Below are 11,721 nucleotides of genomic sequence, written 5' to 3' on the forward strand. Positions count from 1 at the left end.
TTGCATTTTGAAATTATTTTAAATGTACAAAAAAGTTGCACGAAGAATACAAAGAAATATAGACTACTGACATTCACCAACTGTTCACATTTTGCCACATTTGCTTTATCATTATCTCCTTCATGCTCTCTCTCCCTGTACATACACACACACATGAATAGGTGTTTATGTGATACACACATGTATTAGATATGTACGGATATGTTTATAGATATATGTGTAGATATGTAGACGTATGTAAGTACCTAAATAATTTTATATATTTAGTTATGTATATAATCAATAGAAATAAGTACATAAAATATAAAATTTTCTTTCTGAACCATTTGAGGGTAAATTTCCAATATCATGCCCTTTTTACCCCTAAACTAAGAGTAAGAATATTCTTATAGACCCAGTCTCTATAAAAATCAGGAAATCCAGTGTTGGTATAATACCATTATCTAATCTATAGCCCTTCTGCAATATATTCCAATTTTCCCAATAATGTCATTTATAACTTTTCCCCCAAGCCCGGGACACAGGGTCATACTATGCAGTCAGTTGCCATGTCTCTTAAGTTTCCTTTAAGCTGGAACAGCTCTTTACCTTTCCTTGTCTTTTGTGACATTGATGTTTATGAAGAGAATAGGCCATTATTTTGTAGAACATCTCTCATTTTGAGTGTGTGCTATGCTTTCTTTTTTTTAGATTTTATTTATTTTTTAGAGAGCGAGTGAGAGAGAAAGAGCATGAGAGGGGAGAGGGTCAGAGGGAGAAGCAGGCCTCCCGCCGAGCAGGGAGCCCGATGTGGGACTCGATCCCAGGACCCTGGGATCATGACCTGAGCCGAAGGCAGACGCTTAACCATCTGAGCCACCCAGGCGCCCTGTGCTATGCTTTCTTATAATTAGATTCAGAGTCTGCATTTTGGGCAGAAATGCTAGAGAAGCGGTAAGTGTTTCTCGGTGCATTACATCGGGAGGCACAGGATGTCAGTTTCCCCCATTATTTGGAATGTGAACTTTGACTGCTTGGTTAAGGTGGTATCCATCAGTTTTCTCTACTGTAAGATAACTTCTTTACTCTTTATAATCTGTGAGAAGATACTTTGAGTCTATGTGAGTATCTTGATCATTAAACTTTCACCCACTAGTTTTAGCACCCATTGATGATTCTAGACTGGCTCAGTTATTGGGCTGATTGCAAGATGGCCAACCGTATTCATTAGTTGGCATTCCTCTGTCAGGCAGACTTTACTCTTCTCTCCAATTTGTTTATTTATTAGGTATCACTTTTGGACTTACAAGTTTTAATCTTATTGAATGGGTTATAATCCATTAGAGCTATTATTTGTTTTGATGCTTAAATCTTATCAGAAAAATCTGCTGAACCCAGCATCTCCTAAGCTCATATCCCCACAAAGTATTTGTCCTTTGGAATACCCATTGACATCCTATTCAGAGAAGGTTCCATGGCGTTTGCCGGCCCAACCCTGCAGCCGTGAGAGGGGCACAGCCATTCTTTGTATGAATGCAAGGAAGGTTGGACCACTCATGGCTGGGGTGATATAAAAAGCCTTTGCCAGGGAAGCATTTGGGGTCTTCTAAGTCAAGACGCAGGTGGAAGAGGAATGGAATTGTCAAAGGCACAGAGTCAGAGGTATACATTGTATTTTCTCTGGAGTGTGAGGACCAGGTTCACAGGGAGGTAGGAGGGGAAAAGGCTGAAAATGAAGATTGGGGACCGTATGGAAAAGGACCTTGGAAGGCAGCCTAGGGAACTTGATGTTCCTAGCATATGTGGGAAGTCAAGGAAGGCACAGAGCAGGGGACTGATGTGATGAAAGCTGAGCTGGAAGACGAGCAAACAACAGCTCAGGGGGAAGGCAGTAAGCCAAGAGGCTCTTCCTGCCATTTCCAAGCAATGTGATAGGGATCTTTATTTGTGCATTTATCTCTAAGAGAAAAGAAATAGCTTCCTGTGTGAACTTTGTACCCAGGACTTTGAACAAACCAGACTTGTGGGGTGTAATCTTGAAGAGAAACTAATTTGATTTTCTACTTTCCTTTAAGCTTTTTTCAGGGGGCAAATTCTGGCAGTTTTATGACTTTCTGGATTCAATAAAAAAATCCTATGGTCACTTCTGAGTTTCCATACACAGCCTCAGGTCAGGATAGAGAGGTGGGGTTAGCAAAAAAGTTCTCATTTAATCAGTGCTGGTGGAAGATACCTTCCCACCACGGGGAACATTCAGTTGCAAGTCTCATTACACGTGGGATGTGCTTTTCTCTGGCCAATGGCCCTTCCTCAGCCTCCAGTTCTGGGAGGTCTGCTCCACACAGACTCTGTTGGAGGTCCCAAGCCTTCTGTAGTCAGTGTTTGGGGGATGATTGAAACACCTCCATGTCAGCTCTCTCTCTCTCTCTTGCATGGCCTACAACAGGTCCATAGCCAACACTTCACATCCTCTGCCCTCCTGGACTCGGGGAGTGCACACCAATCCTAACACTGCCATTTCTTCTTCGGCTTCTCTGGTAAGCCTATCTCTAGCTTTTAGATATGCCAGACCATCATATGCCCTGTCCTACTAAGGCTGTGTGTTAGCTTCACCTGTAGGGCTATGGAAGCCCCCTCACGAAGGTTGAGGGGTGAGGCAGATACCTCCTTTCCTCAACCTTAGGAAGATGGAAGACTCATAGTGCCACTCTCTCTAAAGAAACTCTTGTCACATATTCTCTCTCCTTAACCATCCCAGTCACCCAAACCCTATTACCCTTCATAACATATGATGAGTGTTCGTGGTGACACAGGTTTTTGTGGATTTCCTTTGACTCTTTGCATTGGAAACTGGCACCTGACTTTGTAGACAAGCTTTCAATCTTATTAAATAAACCCTTTGTGGACTCTCAACCAAATGGGTTGTGATTTCTCCTCCATGTCTGACATATGTCATGTTATTGGCTCTGGTAACCCAACACTTGGACTACTCCGCTGTGAGCACAGGCCAACAACTACCCCTCTATTCTCTGAGAATGTACATGCCAGGGGGCACAGCCAGATATCTGCATGCTGCCATTTTTAGCTGTCCCTGGTGTGATCCAGCAGCTGGAAATGAGACGACATGTTTGATTTGAAGGGGGCTCTGTCTGGGTCAGCCCAATGTGCAGGGTGCAATACCCGAGCCCTCTGGGGTGGGTCCAGAGCTGAGCACTGAAGTGGAAGGTCAGAATTGGGGAATATCAGCATGTACACAGTTCAGCTCATAGTTAGTATGTTCATTCTTATGGAATTGTCAAGAAAAAGACCTTCATTTTCATGATACATTGAGCACATCCCTATTAACTCCACAAATTCTTGGGCGAGACAATGGCTAAGTATACCCAGGATACATGTTTCTTTTCTTTTTGTTCTTATAGGTGGTGGAGAAAAATGCAGATCCAGAAACAACCCTTTTGGCCTACCTGAGAAGAAAATGTATCCTGACTTTGGAGTGGGGGTGTGGGGGGGGCAGTGAGGACTCATTCTCTAGGCCTTATGTCATTTTCTAGTGACTGTGGGAGGCCGTGCAATGTGGAGGACAAAGCCCTGGAGTAGGGCTATAGACCCCTGCTAAGACCCCTGCATCTTAGTTGTAGCTCTGTCACTCAGCAGCTGTGTGACCCTGGGAAGTCTTTTGAGCTCTCCAGGTATAAAATTATCGACCGTCTATTGAGAGGATTATTTTTGATGTTTCTTAAGATCTCTTCCAGGTAAGACTCTAGTGATGCCAAGGGTTAATCCCGGGCCTGTAAAATGAATAGCTGTGAAGGCCCTCATTAGCCCTGGTAAACTCTGTGGCCATTGCTGTCAGGAGGAGTGGGCCTTCCTCAGGAGATCTTTGCTCATCCATAAAGGGCTTCCTAGGGAATCTTTCCAGTTCTATGAAGGTGGAAGGAATGTCAGAAGAAGGCATGTTTGTTGGGAAAGGACGCCTGAGTGGGGAAATGCGTAGAGGTACCTTCCATTGTGGAGATGGCAGGCACTGGGAGGCAAGGGACAGGGGACTCCTGAGCACTTATTGTACATAAGTGGAGTTCAAGGTGATTTTCATGGGTGATCTCACTGATCCCCACAGCAATTCCTTTGACAGAGGAGGAAGTGAGGTTGACTCATGAGAAGGGACCTGCTTCTTGCTTGTATTCTGGGCCAATCCTGGCAGAGCCCGGACTAAAGCCTAGAGCCATGCTCTTAACCTTCCAGTCATACTGGAAACTCTTCAGGGTTGGTCATTGGGATGATGCTCATCCTGACTTCTGTTAACAAATCCCTCTCACTCCCGGAGTTAGGGATGGTCTGTGGCTCATGCAGGTCCCCTATTTGAGGACAGCAGAGTATTGTTTCAGTACCCACAGAAACAAGCCTGAAGTCCACAGCCTTCCCTCTGGTTCACTCACCTCTTACCAGATGGTGTCTGGCTCCAGCATACTTTGTCCTGGATTTTCCATGGAGAGGGCAAGTCCAGAGTTTCACGGCCCATGAACCCAGTGGCTCTTTTGCAGAGGTGGAATCAGTCAGTAGGATTGGGAGACTGCACAGAACTCCACTGCTAGGGGGTCTGAGAAGAGAGGCACATTCTCAGAGATTGTGGACACCAGTGTTAGTTTTCTGATGCAGTTTTGAAGGCCCGAAAGCCTCAGATAATCCCAATCATAGCAATTGCTAGTTTAAAGGTCAAATCTCAAATGAAAACTGAAAGTTTTCATGGAAATGAAGGTCAGGTGGCTTTTTGTGGACTGTGGTGAGAGTTCATTTCTGAGAGTTCTGGAAAAGAGGAAAAACCCCAGGCTTGACTTCTACACCGGCTTCCAAAAAAATCCCCCGGCTAGAAGATGTTGCTAGACTTTGGGCTCTTAAATTGTCTGAACTACTGCTAACTGCAGATATTCTGATGAGTCAGAAGAATTGCTTAGAATATAGGGAGCTCTTCCCAGATGTGTTTTAGAAGAGGGAGCCACAGGGTGAAGGAGGAGCCCCCAAATCTGGAGTCTGATGATTGTGTCTGGGCCCTCCCACCAGGTGAGCTGAGTGACCGTGTTGTCTTGCTGGGCTCACCTTACCTCCTGGGCCTCAGTTTGCTTTGTTTTGTTTTAATCTGTGGGGAAATAGGAGCTCCTGCCCTACCCACTCCTGAAATTATTGTGAAGATCAAATGGGTCCATGGGTATAAGTATTTTTCAAGTATAAGATGCTATGTCATTGTTTAAAGACTAATGTCCAGCATATTAAAGGTAATAAGTAAATATTTCTGAAATGACTGAAGAATCAAACCATTCATGGCTATCTAGAACTTGTGATGAATTTTCATTTCATTTTGCAAATGTGGGAAGCGACCAGCAATAATGACCTCCATCTTCAGTAGAGAGCCCGATGGCTCAGAGGCCTGCAGCCTGTGGGAAGAGCAGCAACAGAGCCCGTGTGTCTCAGGGAAAGTGCAGTGCTGCTCTCTAGAATAGTCTAGTACTGAGGCATGTTAATAGACTCAAAGTTATCAGATTATTTCTGCAAGTACATGTAAGAGATGGCTCCAATCCTGCCCCCCGCCGACCTCAAAGATTATCTTCATTTTCATTTCTGGTCACATATCCTATGGGTGGGTATTCAAAACCCCTGGTCCAACCCTAATTTTGGTTCCTGGACTTCATCAACCCAAAAGGTCCAAGGTGACAAGTCGGGACTCAGTAGGTCCCAGAACAGATCAATGTCTCTGTCTGGCCCAAGTGGCTTCATTGTGCACCCAGCTGCGGTGACATGAGGGCTGCCCCATGTGCAGGCCTTGGAGGTGCCTGATTTACCTGCCCAGTGAGACCATGGGGTTGGGAGCCTCTAAGACCATGGCAGGAGGACCCCGATGCCAAGAAACATCTCCAGGATTGGAGAGCAGTAGGACTGCAGTCCTGGAAGATACTTGGGTGCTGTCCAATGGGACCCTGATGCTTTTCGTCATCTGTGCAGTGGAGATGATCCCATTCTCTGCCTTCTGGGGCGCAGTGCAGACTTTCTGGATGATGGGGCCATGTGGATCTGCTGCCTCCCTGTGTTGAGGGGCCCGATCCTGTGTGTGGCAGTGGATGGTTCTGTACTTCCAGCTCTGCCCACGCACTTCCCAGCAGCCCAGCAAAGACTCTTCTGTGAATTCATGTTCCTTAACCCTCGACCGTCCAGTGCAGCTGAGCGGGACCAAGCTGGGCTGTGGAGAAGGGGGCTGTGGGGCTTGCACCGTGATGCTTTCCAAGTACGATCGTTTCCAGAACAAGATTGTGTATCCTTTGCCCACTGGCTGATTGTCCATGCGAGGACTGTGAGGCAGGGGTCAGGTTGTGAGTGAGTGTGTGCATGTTTGTGTGTGCACGCCACGTGTGACCTTTCTAAGATCCAGACTCATTTCCAATCCCATGAAATCCTTCAGTCAGTCTCCACTGCCTTCAGGAGAAAGTCCAATTTCTGTGCTTAGTGCTCGGAGCCCCTCACGGCATGCCCCATCTTTCCTCTCCAGCTGTCTCTCTCAGTGGGCCCAGCACTCCATCCTTGCAGGGACAATTGTGAACTACTGACACTCTCTGCCTACTCATTTCCCAGTCTTTGTTTTTTTTTAAGATTTTATTTTATTTATTTATTTTTTTGAGCAAGAGAGAGCACAAGATGGGGTAGGGTCAGAGGAAGAAGCAGACTCCCTGCTGTGCAGGGAGCCCGATGCGGGACTCGATCCCTGGACTCTGGGATCATGACCTGAGCCAAAGGCAGTCGCTTAACCAACTGAGCCACCCAGGCACCCTCCTGGTCTTTGTATAAGCTGTTGCCCAGGTCTTGAATGTCCTTTCTTCTAGGACTTCTCTACCTGGCTAACTCTTGCTAGCTCTTTAGGACTGGGTAAAATATCACCTCCTCCGGGAAGCCTTCCTTGACCCCCAAGATTGGGTTAGGTACCCCATGTCTGTGCTGGTCCCACGGTACTCTGTGCTCAGCCCTCCTGAAACAGTCACCATAAGCTGTTTAAATTGCATTTTCACACTGGCTTCACACATTTTCCCAGGTTGACCATAGGCTATTGAAGAACATCTTACTCACCTTTATTTCCTCAGCCCTCAGCAGAGTGCCTGGCATGTGATTGGCCCTCAGGAACTGATATTGCTTGTATAAGTGGATAAAGGGTGAATAGAAAAATGGACATCAAGAAGCTCTGTTTAAGGGGTTGCTGTCTCATGTTTCCTGGGGATCACCCCCTCCTTTTTCCCCCACAGAGGATGGGAGACAAAGGGTGAGAGCAGAGGAGCAAAAGTGACTGGAGGTTCTGAAATTGAAGAGGCTAAGGAAGGGCCCTGCAGAGAGAGGAGCAAGCACTGGGCCTGGAACCTGCCAGAAATTTCCTCTTGACTCAGCCTCCAGGGTCGGGCTGAGTATTGCGGTGGCTGAGGGTGACCCTGGCCCCGTGTTCCAGCTCGGAGGCCCAATGCCCCACAGAACTCTGCAGGGGCTTGTGCCTCATTGGGGTGGGCGGAGCTTCCTTTGTTGCTAGCCCAGAGGCCTGGGTAGACAGGCAAGGACACCCATGGAAGAGCCCAGAATGTAATGTAGAGTGGGGGGTCATGACAAAGCATTTCAAAGTCTCCGATGGCCCGAGTCAACAACGGAATGACCTTAATCTGGGGCTTCAGCCACTTTTCCGCCAATGCCTGCCTGGCCCCCATCTGCTCTTTGCATCATGTTGCCGTGACGACCGTGGAAGCCATAGGAAGCACCAAGTCGAGGCTGCATCCTGTGCAGGTAACTGGAGGCAAGGGGGGGTCATGCCAGGGCTTCAGGCTTTTTTGGGCTGTGAGGCTGAGTGTCACTGCCTGGACAGGAGGCACTGTGGTCCAGCCACCTCCCTCACCTCCACCTGGGGTGGAGTGGTGGGGGCTGTGAGGCAGAAAGATGAGGCCCTGAGCCTGAAGCTCCCTCCTGTGGGAGCGTGACATTGCATGACCCTGAGGGAACCACGAGGTCAGCCAGATCTGGTGGCCAGGGCTGGCCGGCTATGCCAGACCTGGAGGAAGGAGGGGCAAGGGACTGCCTCACGCAGCCCCTCCCCCCCCCCGGCCCCCAGGTGTGCTTAGGAAACCCCCACCATCTCAGGTTCAAGATTCCAAATGCTCTGTGCCCTTGATTAAAAAGCCCCCCTACTCCCTGCTCCCTCAAATGGTAATCCCATTGCTCCTCCGGAGTGTCACCTGCAGGTAATATGGATGTAGGCCTCCACCCCATTAACATGGAGGTTAGTAAGGGCTCAATAAGAGGATAGAGGTGTTGGAGTGTCTGACCAAGGCTTTTTTTCTGATGGTATCAGGCTGCCTGTCAATGGATTGAAATTAGGAACCAAGAGTGGACAGTAATCTGGGAGGTTTTGTGGAGAGAATCAGGATACTCTTAGGCAGCATGGCAACACATGGAAACAGAATACTGTGGGAAGGAAAGGCCATTGCTTCCAGTGCTTTTCGTATGGGGAAACTGAGGCAGGGGGTCTTCCAGACATGACAGTCACAGAAGGTGCCTGAGGCAGGCCTGTTGGCCACTTGAGGAGACCTGTTGCTCAAACCGTGCCTTCCTTGGGCACCTTATGCGGGTGCCGGGCCAGGGCCTCGGGCTGAGCCGGGGGGGGGAGGGGCGGCTTGAACGAGTCCTGTGAGGGTCACAGCACGTAATGTGTCACCTCTACAGCTTCGTTCCTTAGGCAGCAGAAGGGGAGATTACTAAACTTGTCCAACCTGCAGGAGATGTGAAAGGGTTAATTCGGGCTTGGAATCTGAAACAAGCAGATGAAAAGACAGAATAGTTTAAACACAGGGACCGTATCTGAATAATCCACTAAACCCCTCTCTTTCCAATGGTACAGATTCTTACTCTGCACGCACTTGTTCTGGCCTCAAGTAACTTGCAGAGCCAGATCCTGCTTCTCCTCGTCCACTGGTTTTTTTCCTTGTGGTTCCTAGGACATGACGCTTTGCTCGTGTTCCTCCCACCTCCAGGCTGGTGCCCGGTGCTGGCTCTGGGCCTGCTGAGTTCCTAATTGCCGCAGCGCTCCTGGGGCTCAGGCCGGGTCCCTTCCCCTCTCCCTCTGCACACCCCCCGCCCCCGCCCCCCCCACCCGGCAAGTTCAGTACCATCTACGGGCGAACAGCACTCCCATTTGTATCTTCAGCTTTGACCTCTCTTCAGGGGTTAGATTCATATTTCTAACTGCCTACTTGACATCCTATATGGATGTCTGTCTCAAACTTCCCAAACCCTATTTTTTCCCCTTTCTTCCCCAGTCTTCCTCCATCTGAGTCAATGGCGAAAGCATCCACCCAGTTGCTCAAGATAAAAACCTAGGAGTCACCTTTGATTCTTTCTCTCCTGCACCATACCCAATCCATTCAGACGTGGTGTCTACTTTACTTCCAAACCCTACGATGAAGCCTTCCTTTTCTTTCCTCTGTTACTGCTTGGTCTGAGCCACCATCCCCTCTTGCCTGGACCACTGTGTCCTGGTCCCCATTTCTACTCTTGTCCCCTGTAACCTACTCATTCCCTACCCACAGCTAGAGTAATTCTTTTTTTTTTTTTTTTTAGGAGAGAAAGAGAGAGCAGGGCAGGGGCAGAGGGAGAGGGAGAGAGAGAATCTTAGGTAGGCTCCGTGCTCAGCGCGGAGCCTGACATGGGGCTCAATCTCATGACCCTGAGATCATGACCTAAGTCAAAATCAAGAGTTGGACACTTAACCCACTCAGCCACCCAGGTCCCCCTAGGGTGATTCTTAACAAACATAATTAGATCATATACACTCTTCCCTGATCCAAGTCATGCTTTAAATTCAACTTAAAAGTCACCTCTTCAGAGTGGCTGTTTCTGAGCACTCCTAAGTGACCACTGGTCACTCTGGGTCCCATCAGCCTCTACTAAATCCCTACATAGCATTGACCTCCACCTGGAATTTTCCTGTTTCTTTTGTCAGTATTTCCCCTACTAGCTTTACGAGACTGGTGATCTCATCTTTCTTCTTCATTGTTCTGTCTCCAGTGCCTTTACCATGCCTGGCACGGAATAAGTTCTCAGTAAATATTTATAAAATGGATGAACATATATGTGAGGCACTGGAAATATAGTCCTTTAGCAATTTTACTTAAGTACCAAGAGATACTCCCAAGAGACAAAATAATAATAATAATAAATATGGACCTGGAGAATCTCTTGTACTAAAAATCTTGCAGAGTTTGAATGACAATTCTGTGACATTCAATGCATATGGCACATTTCCAAATTCTTATGTCCCCATGGACTCCAAGTATTGCCTTCATTGAAGAATGTAGTGATATTCTAGTTTGGAAAAAAAATGCATTCGTTTGGTTCTTAATAAATGTTGGTTGTGCTGGATTGCAGGCTAGTGTATTAAAAGAACATGAGACTGCTCTTCCATTCACCATGTGTGTTCTTGGCTAAATCTCTCAAATCTCTGGGCCCACTTCCTCCTCTGTCCAATGCAGAGAATGGAGGGTGAGAGGCCCTTCTGGTTCGAATGGTCACTATTCTTTGAAGAGACTTTCTTATGAATAACCAACATTGGTTGACCATCTACTATGTGCCAAGTATAATAATGTTAAGAGTTTAACATGAATGATCTCATTAAATCCTCACCACAGCTCCAGAGATAAGTCCTAGGGTGGCCGTCACCATACAAGTGAGGAACCTAGGGCTCCAGAGAGGCTTGGTGACTGGCCAAGGCCACCGTGGGCACCAGGACTGACTTCATGCAGGGGCCGCTCCTCCGCCCTGCTGGTTGACATGGACAGGCTTCTGCTGTGTCACCTAGAGAGCCTGACAGAGCTTCTGCCAACACGTGGGTCTATGTCGTCTGTCCCTTTTAGGAGAGAATTTCCAAAAGCCATGGCTCCCAGTGTGGGTTCTGCACCCCTGGCATCGTCATGAGCATGTACACGCTGCTTCGGAACCAGCCCGAGCCCACCATTGAGGAGATTGAGAATGCCTTCCAAGGTAGAGGCCTTGAGGCACCGCCTAGAAGGGGGAATAGCAAACGGGGCTTTGTGGAGGTTAGGGCAGGGCCAGAGTGGAAGCCAGGAATGGGCTAGGAGGTCGAGGCACTGCCCTCTGGAGGAAAGGCTCAGGCTACCCCAATGTGGTGGCTCAGGTCTGCTGGAGCTGAGCCCTCTCTTGGTCTGAGGAACACCTGTGTGGCTTGGAGACCTCTGGGGTCTCCTGCCTTAGTGTTCATCTTCCTGAGGTGTCCTGCGCTGGGATGGGGTGGCACTGGGAGGTTGGCGCAGGAGGACATCATTTGGGAAATTCCACAGAGGTTAGTCACATGGCTCCCTTTCTCCTCAGCTTGTGCTGGAGCAGGATTCTGCACAGGCCACATAATGAGGAAGGTGGCCATGATTCTGAGCCTTGGGTAGGAACGGGCTTCCCACTTTGCCTTCTGTGAATGGGCCCAGGAGCCTGGACAAGGTGTCTGTTCCTCTGGATTGAACAGACTCCGCATCCATTCACCATTTCAATTCATCATTTATTCAGTTAGTTGTATTGAGTCCTACCATGTTAGGCATTATGCAAGGTACAAGGGACACAGGGATGCCCCAGGGGATGAAAGACCGTCTCTACCCTCAAGGAGTTTGTGCTCTGAAGGGGAAGAGAGCTTAGAATGTGGTTGGATGAGCTCACTGCTAAGTC

The 11,721-nt window shown here is 48.1% G+C and overlaps 1 protein-coding gene across 2 annotated transcripts in view; it reads left to right on the forward strand.

The window, feature by feature from the left end:
- The window catches only part of XDH (xanthine dehydrogenase), a 59,543-nt gene that overhangs the window by 3,437 nt on the left and 44,385 nt on the right, over positions 1-11,721 (forward strand). For both annotated transcript variants that reach the window (XM_081796966.1, XM_006731611.3), the window contains 4 exons: positions 3,399-3,456; positions 6,184-6,280; positions 7,674-7,782; positions 10,902-11,028. In XM_081796966.1, the coding sequence (XP_081653092.1) occupies positions 6,243-6,280; positions 7,674-7,782; positions 10,902-11,028 (274 nt within the window). In that variant the 5' untranslated portion in view covers positions 3,399-3,456; positions 6,184-6,242. The remainder of the gene's footprint in view (positions 1-3,398; positions 3,457-6,183; positions 6,281-7,673; positions 7,783-10,901; positions 11,029-11,721) is intronic.

The sequence above is a fragment of the Leptonychotes weddellii genome, chromosome 10 (genome assembly GCF_054177405.1).
Source record: "Leptonychotes weddellii isolate Sample4059 chromosome 10, ASM5417740v2, whole genome shotgun sequence".
NCBI classification, from domain to species: domain Eukaryota; kingdom Metazoa; phylum Chordata; class Mammalia; order Carnivora; family Phocidae; genus Leptonychotes; species Leptonychotes weddellii.